The following is a 20460-nucleotide window of genomic DNA, read 5'->3' as shown; positions in this document are numbered from 1 at the left end:
ACCTGGATTAATCCATTTGTGGACCCGCCCTGTTGGGGTTTTTTGAATAAATTGGTTTTCTGTTCTTGCAGTCACTACAATTCGGTTTGTAGATGTTCTTGGCCCCACATCCGTAGCAGAAGATATGCCTATCTTGTAGGCAATCTTGCCAGTGGTGGCCAACTTCGTCACAATTCCAGCATTTTGACGGATTTGTTGCCTTGTGAACTGCATCGACATTCAAAAACCCCTCTTCAGGAGTCTCGAAGTTCTCTTCAATGTCAATATCAGCCACATATTTCTTTGGAACATTGCTAGTAGTAACACCAGCACGGGAAGACAAGTTCTTCCTCACGTACTCGTCACTAAGAAAACGTTCCCGTGTTTGGACTAACTGTCTTAGGTGAGAAATGGACTGTATTTTAATATATAACAAATCTTGACGCACTTCTGGTCTAAGATTACGTACTAATGTTTCTATTAGCTCCTCATGAGGCATAGGATTTGTTAATCTATCCATTACTGCAGAAATTGCTTCAAAGAATGTATCGAAAGATTCATTCGAGCGCTGCTTTCTATTTCGGATCTCATCCTTTATGTCAAACGAAGTCTTATAGTCCTGATATTGGGAACGAATGGCCTGGCAGAAATTGTCCCAGTTCAAACTAGACGTTTGCTTCCGGTACCGCCAGTACCAATCCTTTGCCTTCCCAACTAATAAAGTATTTAAGTTTCTCAAGATGATCGAATAATCATTATTGAAGTTATCTTGAGTCAGTGTCCTTATTCTATATAAAAATTCATCAACATTTATTCCTGCTGACGAACCGTCAAACTTCAGACCCCAACTCTGAATAATAGAAGTGGCCTTATCAAAAGTAAATTGATTCGTCTGGGAGGTGGATGTCGTGTTAGGTGATCCGTTATAATCACTAGGATTTCCCTCTCTTATTTGAGGGACATTATTTTGTCCAGGTAAATTGTTATTAGTGGGTATAGGAATAACATTACCAGTAGGATTCGGAGAATTAATAGGATTATTATTCCGATCGGTTATTGAATTTGGGTTGTTATTTTGGAGCATTCTTGATATATTCAACTCGATCATACGATTGATTAAGTCGTAATCAACAGTGGCATTTTGATTATTTACAATTGGCGAGTTCATTGCCTGTGCATTCTGCACGTTGGGGTTGTGAATAGGTGTTGTAGAATTTTGGAAACTTGTATCCATATAGTATGCTAAATCTTGTAGTAGATTGCGACTTGTGCCGCGAGTATAGTATCGTTTGGTCTGTGCTCCCCTTCCCTTGCCCCTTTGGGCGGTCTTAGTAAAGATTGGAGCTTTAGGTTGGTTATCTACAGCTCTTAACTCATTGAGTTCACATGGCCTGTTGCAAATGGGACAAGTTGAAGCTGTCGACAAATGTTCTTCAATGCATGCACGATGAAAGCTGTGAGAACACGCACTAATTATCAGACATTCTTGGCCTACTGCCATGGCCAAATTACAAAGGGAACATTCTCCACTTACAGGAGCCGCCGAAGCAGAAGGCGCTATAGATGGAGGAGGTGTACGTTCAAGTGACATTGTGAAAAAAATGTTTCTTCTCAGAAAATTAGATGGTATTGGTTGGTATCGGTAATAATTATATTCAAATTTCAATTGGAAACTTTTGAAATATTTGATAGTACGTTTCAAGTGGAAAACAGTCGTGTATAAAAAAGGTTTCGTTATATAAATTCCAAGACATATATATATATAAATGTTTTCGTTCTCGAGATGAGATGAAGTGTGAGAGTAGTAAAAGATCAGTATATGTATGTAAATATAAAGATAAATTTCAAATAAAAAGGCTATGGAGATAATCATATAGCAAGAATTTCAACTATCTGTGACACACCAGCTCATTAATTCTTCGATTAACTCTGGTCAAGAAATGGTCACAAAAGTGCTCATTTTTTAGCATATTCAGTGAAGTCCTATAACTCAAGCAGATGCTGATCCCTAAGCTACAGATAGCTGACACAATTACTCTACGAAAATCTATAAAGTCATAAGAATTTCAGTGCCTATTATTCTCGATCTCTTTAAAAGGATTGTTCTCGATGAGCGGTTGATTAATTCGAATATAATCAAATTATCAATATTCCTGCAAATCTCAAATAATTATTTAAAGAGGAAGAGTCAAATACTCAAACAAATTACTTACAACTTTGTTATAAATGAACTTTACAAAAATTTCAAATCAAATTAGAGCCTTAGAAGATACGGCGATCTTTTCGGGCCCCACGTTGGGCGCCAAATTCTGTAATGTACACGAAACAAGTCGAGATGCTTTGTCAAAATATACTTGGTTTTATTGCATCGTAGAGTTTAGAGAGACGTAGGACTGCGGGAGCCTTCTATCGCTAGCACTAGTCGGGTGGGGGGTTCGGGTCCTATTCTCACTAAACCACTTATCCATTACATGAATTAAATTTTTATTACAGACTCCCTTTTTAAAAAAAAAAAATAAAAACAAAGACCAAAACCAATCGATGGCAAAGGTGGAAAATTAGATTAAATTATGAATTAGTGAAAAATTGGAATTGTTGAACTTTATATTTACTTTATATTTACAATATATTCCCCCCTGATGTCATTGGGGAATGTGCTTCATTACCCACACCTACCTATGTTCCTTACACACAAAAATATAATTTTTACAGGAACCCCAAAATGGCACTAACTCTACCTACTTACGATCTCATCTCTCGAGAAGAAAACATTGGGAAACGTTTAGCAAATCATTTTTGATTAACAAATTTATTCAAGGCATAATAAGAATTCTGATTAAAATTCAGGATTTATGTTTTCTTAATTAATAATCATAATTCGACTTTATGACATAATTCATAACAAAATATATATAACAAGTTAGATTGTGATATAATTATTCTTAGTTGATAGGATTTGTAAATTTATATTCCGCAGACTATGCATTAAATTGTATGGTTATTTGTATAATTATCGTTAAAGAGGAGAATAAAGGCAATATCTAAATTCAATAGAGGGTTAAGATACACATAAGCTCGTATTATGCAATCAAAACAAAGAATGATCAAAATTTGCATAGCAAGCACAAAGTGGAAATAAGATCGCAGGAAAAAAAAACAACAATAAAACAGCTTGAAGTTCAATGACACTTTCAATCTGTTAATTATCATTACATTATCAAAATTTAATATTCTGCTACCTATGATTACATGATTATTATGATTGCTCTGTTAATTTTGATCAGATGTTAAAATGGATTGTGACTTGGATATTGCTTTCACTCTCTCTCCACAAAATCGATGGGCAAGAAAATGAAAAGTAAATCTAGACAAGTAACGATTGGACAATGGAAGAAAGTTTGTTTACATATTTACTTTGTCATGTACTTACATGTTATAAAGAAGAATAAAAACTCACCAACAAAATTCCATTAGTGTATGAAGGCCTTCAAGACGAATGGTGTTGTTGTTGTTACAGTTGATGTTTGCTATTAAAAGGGCGTAGCAATGCAATCATATGACTTGCATAGATTTAGCTTTTGTAAATTAATGATTTAAATTTTGATTGAAATATATGCTTATTTATAATAGTTACGTTACGTATTCACTTTTGTGTGTATTATATGATAATTCCTTAGAGTAAAATTCTTAATACAGCCATCGACATTATTGCGTAGTAGTCCGCATGGGGTAATAAAAAACGCATAAGCTTCCTCTGGGAAATGCTTCTTTTTAAAGGTTGATGTTTCTATGATGATTCTGGACAAACTTTAATAATCTCGTTGATTTGGAGGGTGAAATCACGGTACATGAGGTTTGATGTTAATGTCCGGGACTGTAGATCACTTTGCAAGTGGTTGGCAGACATCAGAATTTAGGTTATGATGCGTTGAAGGTTAGAAAAAACGGGCACACGTTGATCATACAAAAAAATGGCGTTTCATTGCCGATTGCTGATTATAAATTTATGAGATGGACGTGGATTGGAAAATTAAGTGACATACACTTTTCCGTTTGCCAAATATTTTCAATTTGATGATGTCACTAAGACGATTCCGGATATAGTTTGTTGTACCTGCCCAAAATCACTTAGACAAAAAAATGGCGTCCATTTCAGGTTATGAAATTTTATAGTGATTCAGAATTTAGGTTTTCCACAAAAAAGATGCCCCAGATCGTCACTGCCCTGTGGGAAGCCACGACCTGGGTTGACAAGTGTCTGGAACAGGATAGAGGTTAACCAAACGTATTGTGATCCTATTTGTATGGTTATACGTCAGACGAATAGCCACGAAATAGCGTGGTAGTTTAAGCGTTGATTGGTTATTCCTAGCAAAGGAAAAATATGGCCTAAGTATTACCATAAAACTGAGGAATTTTTTTATTTTGTGTTACCTTTGAAATTTTTGGCAGGGAACTGGAAATTTTAATTTGATTTGCAATCCAGGCGAAATAATATTGTTCCGATATTTCTCTTCGTATTTTAATAATGTAAAACTAATTCGTTCACACTTTCTTTAAAAATTCACTGTGTGAAAAATGGAATGATTTGTAATTACCACGATGTGATCACTTTTAAATCTTCAAGAAAAAGAATTTGTAGGAGTGTGAAATTCCATGAGGAAAGTTAGGACGCTGTATTAAGTTGGAGAATCGATAATATAGCGTAGAAGGAGGAGGATAAAAACGATATCGATTATATTTAGTACCGTACGATTGGCCGAAATTTATCCCGCAGAAGGTTTTTGCAATGACTCTCAAACTTTAACCACTTTTGATTGCTTATATTTTGTATATTTTTTTAAAAACTTTTATATTTTCAAATATTGTGTTTATTTCCAATCCTTTTTTATATATTTATATAATAATATCTGCAATAAAAATTAGCATCTCAACACGTTTTGATATGATACAAGGCATAATTTGTCACTTTGAATTATTTGCATTCCTCCAAAAGGCTTATTAGACAACTGATTTGATAAACATTAGAACAATTGCGAGCAGGTAGATGCAAAGAAGAATAAAAAAAAACATAAAAGGCAGAGAGAATGATCATCAATTAAGATCGGGTATTAACAGTGAAGGTCAGGGTATAAACACCAGAATAAAATTTGTTGTTGGTGTAATGCAAAATGAGTAATACACATTGATGTTATTTGCATAATTATTTTATTACCTCTTATGTTCTCAGTGACTGGTGATTGATCCCACTACACTGTGGTAAAAAAGTATGCGATATCTTTGTTTTTTTTAATTTATCTTTCCATCAGACAATAATTTTTTTGCAAAGGACGTCATTACATATTTCTGTCGGTTCATACGCCCAAATTTTTGGAAACCCCAATAAATACATACGTTTTTTATACCCTCCACCATAGTATGGAGGGTATATTAAGTTTGTCATTCCGTTTGTAACACATCGAACTAATCATTTGCGACCCTATAAAGTACATATGGCGAATAACAAAATTCCTTTACAATTCCATTTGAAAAAAATTAAAAAAATTTTTTGCGAGCACATCTAAGATTTTTGGTATAGAGGTAAAGGAAAAAAATCCGGTTTCAAATCTGCTCGCGTTCACGAAATTTGCCAATGCGCGCAAAAGTTATAGCGGTTTTTTATTCTCATATAAAGAAAAAATATTTAAAAATATATTTTTTGTTGTTATGAGAAAATGTATGCATAAATCGTTAACAGCATTCCATATCTATTCGTAGATGTTTAAATAGTTATTAAATTTATTATTATTTTCGCGGAAAATCAACAAATAATAAAAAAAATTTTTGAAGTACATCCAAATTATCCTGTCCAGAATCCGTAGAAACCCTCAAAAAATAAATTAAAGAATATATGCGGAATCTAGACAATGCGTAGAAAAATATGATACCAAATTTATAGAGATTGGGTACAGAAATTACATATTATAGCAACAACAAAAGAGAAAAACTTATTGTTGGAAAATATTGTTGCAAATATTTTTTTGGTTTGATTCTAAAATTAGAAAAAAAAATATTTGGGAGTTCTCCAACTATTTTGCTAAAATCCCATAGAATAATGAATGTATACTGTTAAAACTTCATCAAAAAATATGGTTTGCCATCGCGAGAGTTTAACTGATTACTGTGATAACTTATAAGGGTAGGCAATTAAGGGTAATATTAAAATTACAATGATTCAATTAATATTAAAATTAAAAAGCCCGTTATTCGCGAATTAGTTAAAGTCGGTTGATGCGCATCCGTTTTTGGATACAGCGAATCAATCTCTTTCAAAATTTATGCATCTTTCGATGTTTCACTCAGGGGCCATTGTGTGCCGCCAGTTGCATCATACACTGCAAAAAACCTTAAAGTTGGTAAAAGTCGCGCAATGTGCATACGTTTTGATGCGCATCCGGTTTCATCAGCGCCTATCAAAAATACGTCAAAATATACCAATTTTAATTAGATTCTTCAAGAACCGCGGATGTGACTTCACATTCAATTTTTTGTGAAAGACCCATATTACTCGCGTATCTCTTTTCGTTTATGACACGCGTTATCGCAAATATTATAATCGCCCGTAAAGGATTCCATTTATGTAAACAATTCTAAAGAAAATTGCGATTTAGTACGCGGATTTGTCAAAATATATTTTTGCTGATTTACCGATTTTCAAGGTATCTATATCCGCGGTTTTAGTAGATGAATTCGATCGCGGAAGCCTTCATTAGAAAAAAAAACTAAATTCACGCGGGTTTCAAAGGAAATTGAATGACAGTTGTAAATTTTACACGCAAAAAATATGTTTTGTAAGAAAATTCACGCATGAAATTTTGGCCTTTCGACTCCAATTACTATGATGCTGTAAGGAGCACACTCATGAGATATGCACCAAACGACGTAAAATCATGAGTTCTATAATCGTGTTATGAGTTTGGAATATTATCTTCTTGCGCGTCCGAATTATTAAAAAAATTCAAAAAAAAACCCCGAAATTCCGGCTTCAAAATTTCAGCATCAATTTTAGGTAGATGCAGTGGATATATCGAAAAATGATACACTAGTATCATATTGCCCATGAAGTATTCTTTGAGTCTTTCTTTTGGCATATGTCTATAAAATGTAAGGTTAAGCCAGAAATCGGAAGGGAGCATAAAAAAACTTGTTGGCTTCAACCCATTTTTACCTATTTCTCTACATTGATGCCAACACAGCTTCCACGTAAATTAATTTTTATTGTCGACCTTATGGGATTCCTCCTAAAACATTTCATTTTAAAGAATGTATATCATACTATATATAATATGTTAACAGTTCGCGAATTCTGAATGGGTGAAACTCGGATTCATCGATTGTAAAAAATTTTTGTTTTTCGCCATATATTCTTGATCAGGATAAAATTCTAAGACGATCTAGCCATGTCCGTCTGTCCGTCCGTCTGTTGTAATCACTCTAATTGAGATAGAGTGCTGAAATTTTGCAGCCGAGGGTCTATTTTCCATAGGCAGGTCTAGTTCGAAGATGGGCTATATCGGTCCACTCTTTGGTATAGCCCCCATATAACGGTACCTCCGGATTTGAGGTATTTTGACGTTCTTCGCCACATTTGCAGACCGTATTAGCTTTAATTTGGCACTTAGGGTTCCTAGTGATCAACAAGCTTATATCCCAAAGGATATGAGCATAGGTCCATGTTTTGGTATAGTCCCCATATAACGGTACCTTCCGATTTTCGGTATTTTGAGAATTTTATCTAAAATTTTTAACCGAACTAGCTGTAGTTTGCCATTTGAGGTTCTCAGTGGTCATGAAATATCTCCACGAAACATCGTCAACTTAGGTCCATGTTTTCGTATAGCCCCCATATAACGGTACCTCCCGATTTTCGGTATTTTGAGAATTTTAGCCACAATTTGTAACCGAACTATCTGTAATTTGACATTTGAGGTTCTCAGTGGTCATGAAACATCTCCAGCAAACATCGTCAACATAGGTCCATGTTTTGGTATGGTCCCCTTATGACCGTACCTCCCGATTTTCGGTATTTTGAGCATTTTAGTTACAATTTTTAACCGAACTAGCTGTAATTTGACATTTGAGGTTCTCAGTGGTCATGAAACATCTCCACGAAACATCGTCAACATAGGTCCATGTTTTGGAATAGCCCCCATATAACGATACCTCTCGATTTTCGGTGGGTCCATTTTTGAGGGTCTACATTGTTTTGATGAAACTACCCTCAATTTGACTCTTGAAGTTCCCTGCAGCTTTACAACTTTTCCGCCAAAAAATGTAAAGATAGGTTGACTCTTTGATATAGCCCCGTAGGTGGTACCTTTCACCTAGCTGAACACATTTTTTTAGATTAGATTAGATAACACTGTGCAACAAAACGGAGGTGAAAGGCCTTGGTGAGTATATTATGAACTCCGGAGGACAGATCCGCGGTGAGTCGAACTTCCGCGTTATGCCGCGGAAGTTCACGCCATAACGCGGAAGTTCGACTCATCTGTCCTTCGGGGTTTTTAATATACACACACCAAGGGCTTTCACCTCCAAAAGGAATTATTTAGGCCTCAACATTTGTGTTCACAGTGTAATTTAAGCAATAGTGGGAGGCAGTAGGATTCTATCCATTGTCGAAAAGTTGTTCCACATAAAATTTTGAAAGGACCCTAATTATTCCATTTTAATAAAATAGTCTTATTATGGTGGAGGGTATAAAAAGTTCGGCCCGGCCGAACTTAACGTCTTTTTAGTTGTTGTTTTTTTTTTTTTTTTTTTTTTTTGGGAAAAAATATTTCACTCCTCTGTCGGCAAGCTGACTGATACTTTTTTACTTGTATCGGCTTAAAATTTTACCCTGATCGAGAATATATACACTTTATAAGGTCTCCAGAATGATAAATTCAATTATACCCTCCATATTATGGTGGAGGGTATAAAAAGGGAGCGTTTGTTTCTCAAATGAGAATTTTGAAAATATGTACTAATTTTATTAGAGACATGTAAATAATCGTTAAGTTCCATAATTTTTGCATTTGAAGGTCCTAGTGATAACAAAAGTTCTGCACCAGTAATTCCTATTTTAAACATTTTTGGTGCAGAAATTTTAAGGATTATGGCGGTAATTCGGTAAAATTTTTAGCTAAAATTCTCCAAACACGGAAAAGTGGAGGTTACGTTATATGGTGACTATATCAAAACACTACTGGGAACCCCAAATGTCAATTTGCCGAAATTGCGGTAAAAAATTTAGCTAAAAGTTTAAAATACCGAAATTAGATAGGTACTCTCATTGCATTCAAAATGTTGACGATTTTGGTGTTGACAATTTCTAGTGAGGAAGTTTTGTGACCACTGGGAACCTCAAATGTAAAATTGCAGTTAGTTCTGTTAAAAACTGTATCTTAAATACTCAAAATACCAAAAAATACGGGAGTTACCGTTATATGGGGGCTATACCAAAACATAGACCTTCGTTGACAATTTTTGATACAATAGTTTTGTGACTGCAGGGAACCTCATATGTCGAAATACTTCCTGACCATTATATAGGAGCTATTCGAAAACATGGACCTATGTTGACTATTTTTCGAAACAGTAAGTTCGCTAAAAAATGTAGCTAAAACCCTCAAAATGTCGAAAATCGGGAGGTACTTTTGTATGGGGCTATACCAAAACACTGACCAATTTTGACAATTTTTCGTGAAGAAACTTGTAGCTTAAATCATTAACATACCGAGAATCGGGAGGTACCTTAATATGGAGGCTATACGTAAACGTGAACATTTAATGATCCTTCTTATTTGGTACAGAAGTTTCTATTATTCCAATGATGTTTTGGTATTGAGAATTTGTCATATCGGTCCACGTTTTCATATAGCCCCCGTAGAATTGTAACTTCCGATTTTTGGTATTTTTAAGGTTTTAACCTCATTATCACACCAAAATAGCTAAAATTTTAAATTCAGTCTTCTTTGCGACTACAAAACTGTCTACCCGAAATTTGTCAGCACAGGTTCACCTTTTGATATAGCCTCCTAGAGAACGACAACTCCCGATTTTCTGTATTTTAATAGTTTTAGCCTCATTGTCACACTGAAATGGATGAAAATTGGTATTTAGTCTTCTTTGGGGATACAAAACTGTTCCCTCAGAAATTTGTAACAGGTCTTTATCCTAAAGAAATAGGTACAATTCCGTATATAGTCCACGTTTTGATAAAGCTGTCATATAACCTGCCTCCCGATTTTCGGTATTTTGCATATTTTAGCCACATTATTCACTCGGAATGGCTAAAATTGTCCGTTTAGTTTTTGATAGCGGGTTCTCAGATTGGATTGGTACACGATACCGTCCGAAGTAAAATCGTTTAAAGAATTTTTCTACTGAAGTGGATAAAACTTGGTATTTCGCATTCTTAGTGGGTAGAAAACATCGATGTCGCGTTGGTATTAAACCTTGTTTAAAAGAAATCAATATTCACCAGTTAGAAGATTCCACTGACGGAAGAGCTTAGTACTTTCATAAACGATAAGAACGTAGTTTTTCCATTTACTTATATACAAATCTTGTGGAGGTTATAAAAAGTTCGGTCAGGCCGAACATAATGCCGTTCTTGCTTGTTTATATATATGATTTCTTTAATTTTTTTTTTTGTTTGTGTTCTTCTGTTTTTCAGCCTCACATCCAACATCTATCGGTTTACTGAATTCGTTTGTTCACGTTGTTATGTACACATATTATCTGATTGCTGCCACCAAACCAAAAATCATTTTAACCCCATGGAAAAAAATATTGACAAGTATCCAGCTGATACAGTTCCTTATAGCGGGCGTACATTATTCAATTCCATTATTAGTTCATAATTGCGGTGTTAATACGTTGCTACTATGGATAGCCTTTATACAGAATTATTTTATGATTGTATTGTTCTCGAATTTTTATTATCATGCTTATATACGGAAAAGTAGTGCAAAAATAAAAACATAATTTTTGAGGTTGGTAGTTAGGGGGCGACGGCTCTAAGTCACATTTTATTGTCAATGGAAAATAAATAAAATATCTCACTAACTTTATTATTGTCTCCGAAATTTCGTTGGGATTTTTAGGCTTTTTAGGGAAACTAATTTTTAGTGATCTTGCAACGACATAAATGGGGATACATATTACATGATGGAGGTTATATTAACTATGGCATTCTGCATGGGAGAACACCTTATACAGCAATACCCAGCTTTAATGTTAGTGTCAAATTCCGTACGACATTTTGTATATTTATTTCTATTTTTTATGTATATAGGGATATACATTTTTTAAGGAAAAACAAGTAAGCAAACACTATAGTCGGACGGGGCCGACCATTTGATACCCTACCCCACTACCCCTGGAAATTAGCTTTCAGCAAATCAAAATTCATTTATGGAACAAATAAACTTATTGTTAGAAATAACTTTGTGGATTCTGCCACCTTATCACATCAAGCTTAAATAATAATATAATAATTGTTCCACAAACATCCCGTAAGGGACAAAGGAGACTTCTTTCATATCAATGAGTACACCCCGATTCATATTTCCTGATATGGGGACCTACAGTTTATCGCCGAGTCCGAACGGAGTGCCCTAAGCCACCACTTGTGGAGAAGTTTAACATGACTAAATAACTCAGAAAATGTCGCCAACATTACTGAGGGGTATTTTCCCACCGTTTGAAGGTACCTGGCCGGGGAATCGATCAACGGTGGCAAAATACCTCTTAGTAATGTTGACGACAGTTCTTGAGTATTTCAGCTATGAAAAACTTCTCTACAAGTGTTGTCTTAGAGCACGCCGTTCGGACTTGGCGGTAAATTGTTGTATGTATAAAACCCAAAATTATACGCCAGGAGGAGGTCAGTGGGTGCCTTCACCTTCACCAATATTAATATTTCAAAAAAACTTTAACGGTAGCGACACCGAGTACATTTAAAAAAAAAAACGTGGCGAAGCGACCACATGCTGCAATATATCACCTGTTCAACAAAAAGGTAGTAACTAAAACTTTTCTATTTTTATACCCTCAGCCTTTAGGCTAAAGAGGGTATTTACACTTTGATACGACCAAAAATGTGCCTCATCGAAATAATGGTTTTAGACCCCAAGTATGTTTGTACGATATCCGTTTCAGACAATTTTGAGTAGATCTAGCAATGTCCGTCCGTCTGTCTGTCCGTCTGTCTGGATGGTGCGCACGATAACTCTCGAACGGATCAATCGATTCGGTTCAAATTTTGGGTATCGAATTATTTTGTCCAGATTCGATTTAAGTTCGAAGATGGGCCATATAGGTCCACTCCTTCAGGTACCTCCCCCACAAATGTTCAAAAATTGTCGCAAAACTTGTGCGCACGATAACTCTTGTAGGGAATAACCGATTTGGTCCATACTTTGCACATCGTGTAATTTCTACCAAACTTAGATGAGGTTCCAATATGGACTCAATCGGTCCACTCCTTCGGGTACCTCCCACACAAAATTTCGGAAAAGTTCAGTTTAGGACCTGGTCTCGAATCGCTTTGATTTTTGTTTACGCAAGTTGTATTCGCTATCCTCTATACGACGCTGTAAGTTTCATTAGGGGCAAGTCCATACTTCCTGAGAAAATAGCCTGAAAGTTACAAAAAACCCTATGACACCGTGTATAGTGGTTGGAGCGCAAGATAACCCTCGAACGGATCTGCCGATTCGGTCAAAATTTGGCTTTCGTAATATTTTGTCCAAACTTAGTTCAAGTTCAAAGATGGATTATATCGGTCCACTCCTTCCGGTACCTACCCCACAAAAGTTCGAAAATGTTCGGAAAATTTGTGCGTACGATAGCTCTTGAAGGAAGCTACCGATTTGGTCATTACTTTGAACATTATGAAATTTCTACCAGAATTAGATGAGTTTCCAATATGGACTCAATCGGAAAACTCCTTCGAGTACCTCCCACACAAAATTTCGGAAAAGTTCAGTTTAGGACCTGCTCACGAATCGCCTTGGTTTTTGTTGTAACATCTTGTATTCACTGTCCCCTATACGAAGGTACAAGTTTCCTCAGGGGCAAGTCCATACTTCCTGAAAATAGCCTGAAAGTTGAAAAACAAACCCTATGACTCCATGTTTATGGGTGGAAGCGCAAGATAATTCTCGAACAGAAATGCCGATTCCGGCCAAAATTTGGCCTTCGTAATATTGTTTCCAAACTTAGTTTAAGTTCGTAGATAAGCCATATCGGTCCACTCCTTCAGGTACCTACCCCACAAAAGTTCAAAAATATTCGGAAAAATTGTGCGCACGATAACTCTTGATGGAAGTGACCGATTTGGGCGATACATTACACATTCTCATAATATCTACCAGATATAGATCAGATTCGAATATGGACTATATTTGTCCACTCCATCCGGTACCTCCCACACAAAATTTTGGATAAGTTCACTTTAAGACCTGCTATTGAATCACTTTGATTTTTGTTGAAGCAACTTACATTGGCTGCCTCAATTACGATGGTAAAAGTTATTTCAGGGGCAAGTCCATACTTCTTGAGAAAACAGCCCGAAGGGTGTAAAAACTACTTATGGCACCCCCATGGTCTATGTCGGTCCATTCCTTTAAGTACCTTTTCCGCAAAAATTTTGAACTTTAATCCTAATCAACATTTTTGTCGGTTCATACGACCAAAATTTTGAAACCCTCTAACTACATAAGTTTTTTGTGAAAAAAGTGTTTCAATTTGCACAGGCTGAGGGTATATCTCTGTCGGCAAAGCCGACTGATACTTTTTTACTTGTTCAGTAGAGACAAAAACTGTTGGTACATAAGTAGTAGTATGGAAAGTGAAATACCGGTATTTTTGACGAAAGAATAGACAACGAAATTAAAGATTTTTACAGTGGGTAGGGTAATTCATTTTCTTAATAAAAAGTTAAAATTTTTAGTTACTACCCTTCTGTTGAACAGGTGCGATATGTATAAAAAGTCCAATTGGACAAGTAATATGCCTGGGCTCCACGTAATTCGCAATAATGTGCAAACTGGAAATTTCTCTGTCATGATAGAGACAATTATAGCATGGGAGGAAAATGTGGTAGCCCCGTTATCTACCAAACTCATTATTGCAATTTGTATCAGTGGAAAGGACAGTCGTTATTTTTTCATATGTAGGCTACTTTGGCGGTATGATCCATTTCACCCTCTAAATAATATCAGATCATCATCCAAAATTGTAGGCATCTTCTTCTACCTAAAGTCTTACCTCGTGCAAAATTTCGTGACTATTGAGTAATTGCGACCTCTAGAGTGTTTATTATTACTCTACACACAAATAATTGGATATATAAGGCTGTAACTCTGTTATCTTATCATGTACATCAACACAATTGGCATCAATAGAAAGGTCAACAGCTTATTTTCCAAGTGTAGCTCACTTACCCGGAATATGTCTTCCAAGAATTAAGATATAATTTGTATATTAAAAATTTTCACAATTTTCACACAAAAGTTGTGGTCCATTTTATCTGATAATCATCTCCTCATCCCGATAACATATCAGCGCAATGGCAAATCATTGCCCACTCCATGCAAACAGCCGGAAAATCCATACTTGGATACCAGAGACCTCCACCAAGGAATCCATGGTATGATCAGTAGTGTCGTGCTGCCACCGAAGAGAAAAATGCGGCATATAGGGCTACTTTACAATCCGTAGCAACGCGTAGCGCACGAGTGAGATACAGGGAGAAAGGGAGAGAGGAGAAACGTCTTTTCCGCAGGAAAGAGAGAGAGAGAGAGAGATGGAAAAGCGGGAGTGTGAAAAAATCGAGATGTACCAAAGAGTCAAGCATCAAACTGATGGCTTTGGTACAGGCACATCCTCCTGTAGAGACCAGCAAGGTAATTTGGTAACTGATACAGATAGTGTACTCAGGTATGGAAAGAACACTTTTCAAAACTGTTGGTATCCAAAAGCAGCGAAGACGACGAAGATACCACAGTCCCAATCCCAGAAGATGGTATTGAATATATACCGCCCAGCCAAGATGAGGTAAAGACACCAATAAATCGGCTGAAGAATAATAAGGCAGCAGGAGCCGATGGCTTACCAGCCGAGCTGTTCAAAACCGGAGGCGACACGCTGATAAGGTGTATTCATCAGCTAGTTAGCACCATCTGGCAGGAAGAACGAGTACCCGACGATTGGAACCTGAGTATCCTGTGCCCCGTCCACAAGAAGGGAGATAAGACTGTATGCTCTAACTATAGGGGCATGAGTCTACTCCCAATTGCCTACAAGATTGTGTCAGGGATATTGTGCGAACGACTAAGGCCTATGGTCAATGAGATAATTGGACCATACCAATGCGGCTTTAGACCTGGCAAGTCCACAATTGACCAGATATTTACCGTGCGGCAAATCCTGGAGAAGACCCAAGATATGCAGATCGACACCTACGAGAGGCAAACGTCAAAAGAAGTGGCACAATCTACACCAATAGTCACATGTTACTTGCTTATGCTGATGATATAGACATCATAGGCCGATCAGTAAACGAAGTAACTGATACCTTTATGAAGGTCGATGGAGAATCTGCTAAAGTGGGTCTGGCGGTAAACGGTGAGAAGACCAAGTTGATGGTGTCGACGCGCAATGCGTCCATTGAGCTCGGACCGACTGTGGAAGTTGGTTCCTATAATATTGAGGTAGTAAAAGACTTTGTCTACATCGGCACCTCCGTAAACACAACAAACGACATCAGTTGTGAAATAAAAAGAAGAATTGTATTGGCCAACAGATTCTACTTTGGTTTAAGTAAGCAGTTTAAAAACAAAGCCACATCTGGTCAAACATGTATGGCTCCGAAGCCTGGGTACTTGCGCAAGCAGACATGGCAGTGCTTGGTGTGTTTGAGAGAAAAATTCTTCGAAAGATCTACGGACCAATCTGCGTTGACGGTGAATATCGACGGCGCATGAACCACGAGCTGTATCGGCTATACAACGACATCAATATTGTTAAACGTATCGAGATGCAATGATTGCGTTGGCTAGGCCATATCATAAGAATGAGCGATGATGTACTCGCTAAAAAGGCGTATAAACACGGACCGCTTGGCGGTGCACGCAGAATTGGCAGGCCAAGGAATAGATGGCGCAAACAAGTGGATGATGAGACGAAAAGTCGCGGTATTCCAGAGTGCGACGAATATTTCGCGGATTTTACAGGAATTTTTGCCAAAAAAATTCAGAAAAAACACAATTTCCCATAAAGATTTGTTCTTATCGACGACATGTAACCTCCTCCAAATCCAAACGACATGCCGCACACTATAACACCGCTTGTAGAGGCGGTGCAATATTTGTTAATGTGTGTGGTATTTTGTTAAATTTTAAAAAATAAAGCCCTGATAAACATGTGCTTCTTTTATTCAAAACGAAAATATTGAAACAGCTTCTCCTTTTTTAATGAATTTTTAGCAACAACGCACATTTTTGCAAGAATTCTACTTTCTGCAAAAAATTATACATTTAGTGGAATTATACGGAAACATTCATGTTTTTCAAAATATTCAATCAAATATGAAAAATATTAGTTTTATAAATACCAATAACACTGTAAACACAAATTTTGGGGAAGAGATAATTACTTTTGGAGATGAAAGCCCTTGGTGAGTATATTAAGAACCCCGAAGGACAGATCGCCCGTGAGTCGAACTTCCGCGTTATGGCGCGATGAAGTTTTTGCTAGATACGCTGTATGGCATCAGGAATTAGCGTTATATTTTTGTTCATTGTTATTTTAGCTTATTTTTGAGATGACATGTCGAATGAGGATTATTTTCGTAGAGCACTTTGACCTTCTAACCCGCTTCCTTCAATGTCCTTTTCGTCCTTTATTTTAAGAGCTGCTATAAAAGTACCACAAGATGACGTTTTTCAGCTTCGAAACGTTCTGCAAAAATGTCGCTCAGAAAATTTTAGGTATGGCTCTCATTGACAACTAATCGATTTTGTCGCGTTTTCGTGGTCGTTTTTGAATTTACACGGTTTTTGTTCAGAAAATGACTATAGTTGTTTTTTATATATATATATTCGTTAGTGCGTTGCTACCATGGATATCAAAAATTTTTGGTGGAGAAGTTTCTGTACTCCAAATGCCAAATTACAGGCCGAATTGGCTCATAATACTTGAAATCGGGTAGTACCGCTATAAGGTGGTGGGTGGGTAAATGCCTGTATCATTGGAAATTCGAAATGACAGCTAATTCCGGCAAAAATGAAGATAAAATCCTTAAAATACCTGAAATCGGTTGGTACAGCTATATGGGTGCTATAGGAAAAAATGGACCCATATTCATGTATTGTCATCCAAATCTGAAAAGTGTGCAAAGTATCAGTTCGATTGGTCAACTGCAACTGTGTGGAAAATAAGTTACCAGATTTGAAAAGCAAGTTAAATAAAACACCGTAAACACTGTAAAAATGGGAAAAATGGACCAATATTGGTTTTGATTTCATATTCATGTATTGTCCTCCAAATCTGAAAAGTGTGCAAAGTCCGATTGGTGAACTGCAACTGTGTCAAAATTTAGTTACCAGATTTGAAATGCAATTTAAATAAAACACCGTTAAAACACTATAAAAATGGACCAATATTGGTTTTGATTCCATATTCATGTATTGTCATCTAAATCTAAAAAGTGTGCAAAGTTTCAGTTCGATTGGTCAACTGCAACTGTGTTAAAAATGTGTTACCAGATTTGAACTAAACGGCCGCCAAAGCAAGTTAAAAAAAAACCTGTAAAACATTCGAATTCGGTCTAGTAGTTGCCGAGGAATTCAAGGCCAAAGTTAAAAATTTGAGTTTTTTCATATTTTGCATCAAAATATGGGCGTTTCTCAAGTTTTTCATATGTTCTAACTAGTAAGGAAGGCATTAAGTTCGGCCGGGCCGAACGAAATACGAAATTTCCGATATTTCGATACAACCTTCAAGATAACGAAAATCAAGAGGTACGCTTCCGTGGAGGATATTGGTAATTTCCTTCTGGAATATTTTATAACCCCATAGGAGACTAAATAACAAATGTCAGTCTTTCGGTGGGATATTAACGTCACAAACTTCAGAATTACGAAAATCTGGAGGTACCGTTCTATGGCAGCTATATTGAAATGTGGACCTATACCGACGATTTTCAGTCAGAAAGGCTTTTACTTCCAACAAGGATAATTACCAAATTTCAGCCATTTCGTTGGGTTTCTGTGGCCACAGCCTTCAAAATACAGAAATCAGGAGGTACCGTTCTATGTGGGCTATATGAACGCGTGGACTTATACCGACAAATTTCTGGGAGAAAGTTTTATACACACAACGATGGCTAAATACCAAATTTCAGCCATTTCGGTGTGATAATAGGGCTAAAACCTTCAAAATACCGAAAATCGGGTGATACCATTTTATGGGGGCTATATGAACGCGTGGACGTATGTATACCGACAAATTTCATATGGAACGTTTAATACCCCAAATGAAGACCAACTACAAAATTTCAACCATTTCGGTTGCTTATTATGGCCACAACCTACACAATACCAAAAATATGGAGTTACCGTTCTATGGGGGCAATATGAAGGCGTGGACGTATACCGACAAATTTCTGGGGGAAAGTTTTATACCTCAACCAAGACTACTTACTTACTTACTTACTTAGCTGGCCCATTACAGAACATTTGTTCTATAGGCCGAACTAAGAAGAGATCTCCATTCCTCTCTATTTGTTGCTTTGCACTCTGGAATACCGCGCCTTTTCATCTCAATATCCACTTGTTTGCGCCATCTATTCCTTGGCCTGCCAATTCTGCGTGCACCGCCATGTGGCATGTATTCATACGCCTTTTTAGCGGGTTCATCATCGCTCATTCTTATGATATGGCCTAGCCAACGCAATCGCTGCATCTCGATACGTTTAACAATATTGATGTCGTTGTATAGCAGATACAGCTCGTGGTTCATGCGACGTCGATATTCACCGTCAACGCAGATTGGTCCGTAGATCTTTCGAAGAATTTTTCTCTCAAACACACCAAGCACTGCCATGTCTGCTTGCGCAAGTACCCAGGCTTCGGAGCCATACATCAGCACGGGTAGTATCAGTGTTTTGTAGAGCGTTATTTTTGTTTGACGAGATGTGGCTTTGTTTTTAAACTGCTTACTTAATCCAAAGTAGCATCTGTTGGCCAATACAATTCTTCTTTTTATTTCACAACTGATGTCGTTTGTTGTGTTGACGGAGGTGCCGAGGTAGACGAAGTCTTTTACTACCTCAATATTATAGGAACCAACTTCCACAGTCGGTCCGAGCTCAATGGACGCATTGCGCGTCGACACCATCAACTTGGTCTTCTCACCGTTTACCGCCAGACCCACTTTAGCAGATTCTCCTTCGACCTTTATAAAGGTATCAGTTACTTCTTTTACTGATCGACCCATGATGTCTATATCATCAGCATAAGCAAGTAACATGTGACTATTGGTGTAGATTGTGCTACTTCTTTTAACGTTTGCCTCTCGTATAACCTTTTCTAGCAGGATGTTGAAGAGGTCACACGAAAGGCTGTCTCCTTGTCTGAAACCTCTTTTGGTACCAAACTCTTCGGAGAGGTTCTTTCCTATTTTAACTGAGGACCTCGTGTCAGTTAAAGTCATTTTACAAAGCCGGATGAGCTTTGCGGGAATACCAAATTCAGACATGGCTTGGAATACCTTTGAGCGCAGCGGACTGTCGAAGGCTGCTTTATAATCGACAAAAAGGTGGTAGGTGTCGATCTGCATCTCTTGGGTCTTCTCCAGGATTTGCCGCAGGGTAAATATCTGGTCAATGGTGGACTTGCCAGGTCTAAAGCCGCATTGGTATGGTCCAATAATCTCGTTGACCATTGGCTTTAGTCGTTCGCACAATATCCCTGACACGATCTTGTAGGCAATAGGGAGTAGACTTATGCCCCTATAGTTAGAGCATACAGTCTTATCTCCCTTCTTGTGGACGGGGCACAGGATACTCAGGTTCCAATCGTCGGGTACTCGTTCTTCCTGCCAGATGGTGCTAACTAGCTGATGAATACACCTTATCAGCGTGTCGCCTCCGGTTTTGAACAGCTCGGCTGGTAAGCCATCGGCCCCTGCTGCCTTATTATTCTTCAGCCGATTTATTGCTGTCTTTACCTCATCTTGGCTGGGCAGTATACATTCAATACCATCTTCTGGGATTGGGACTGTGGTATCTTCGTCTTCTTCGCTGCTATTGGATACCAACAGATTTGAAAAATGTTCTTTCCATATCCCGAGTATACTATCTGTATCAGTTACCAAATTACCTTGCTGGTCTCTACAGGAGGATGTGCCTGTACCAAAGCCATCAGTTTGATGCTTGACTCT

At 37.2% G+C, this 20460-nt stretch overlaps 1 protein-coding gene across 2 annotated transcripts in view; it reads left to right on the top strand.

Annotated features, from left to right (window-relative positions):
- Positions 1–11158, top strand: part of LOC141397012 (very long chain fatty acid elongase F-like) — a 54180-nt gene extending 43022 nt beyond the window's left edge. Inside the window, exon 7 of one of the 2 annotated variants that reach the window (XM_073972794.1) lies at positions 10685–11158. In XM_073972794.1, coding sequence (XP_073828895.1) covers positions 10685–10995 — 311 coding nt within the window. In that variant the 3' untranslated portion in view covers positions 10996–11158. The remainder of the gene's footprint in view (positions 1–10684) is intronic. The other variant, XM_073972795.1, reaches the window with a different exon arrangement.
- The last annotated feature ends 9302 nt before the right edge of the window (positions 11159–20460 follow it).

The sequence above is a fragment of the Musca autumnalis genome, unplaced genomic scaffold (assembly GCF_047663935.1).
Source record: "Musca autumnalis isolate F117 unplaced genomic scaffold, ASM4766393v1 scaffold_3, whole genome shotgun sequence".
In the NCBI taxonomy this organism is placed as follows: domain Eukaryota; kingdom Metazoa; phylum Arthropoda; class Insecta; order Diptera; family Muscidae; genus Musca; species Musca autumnalis.
This window is presented reverse-complemented; position numbering and strand designations above follow the sequence as displayed.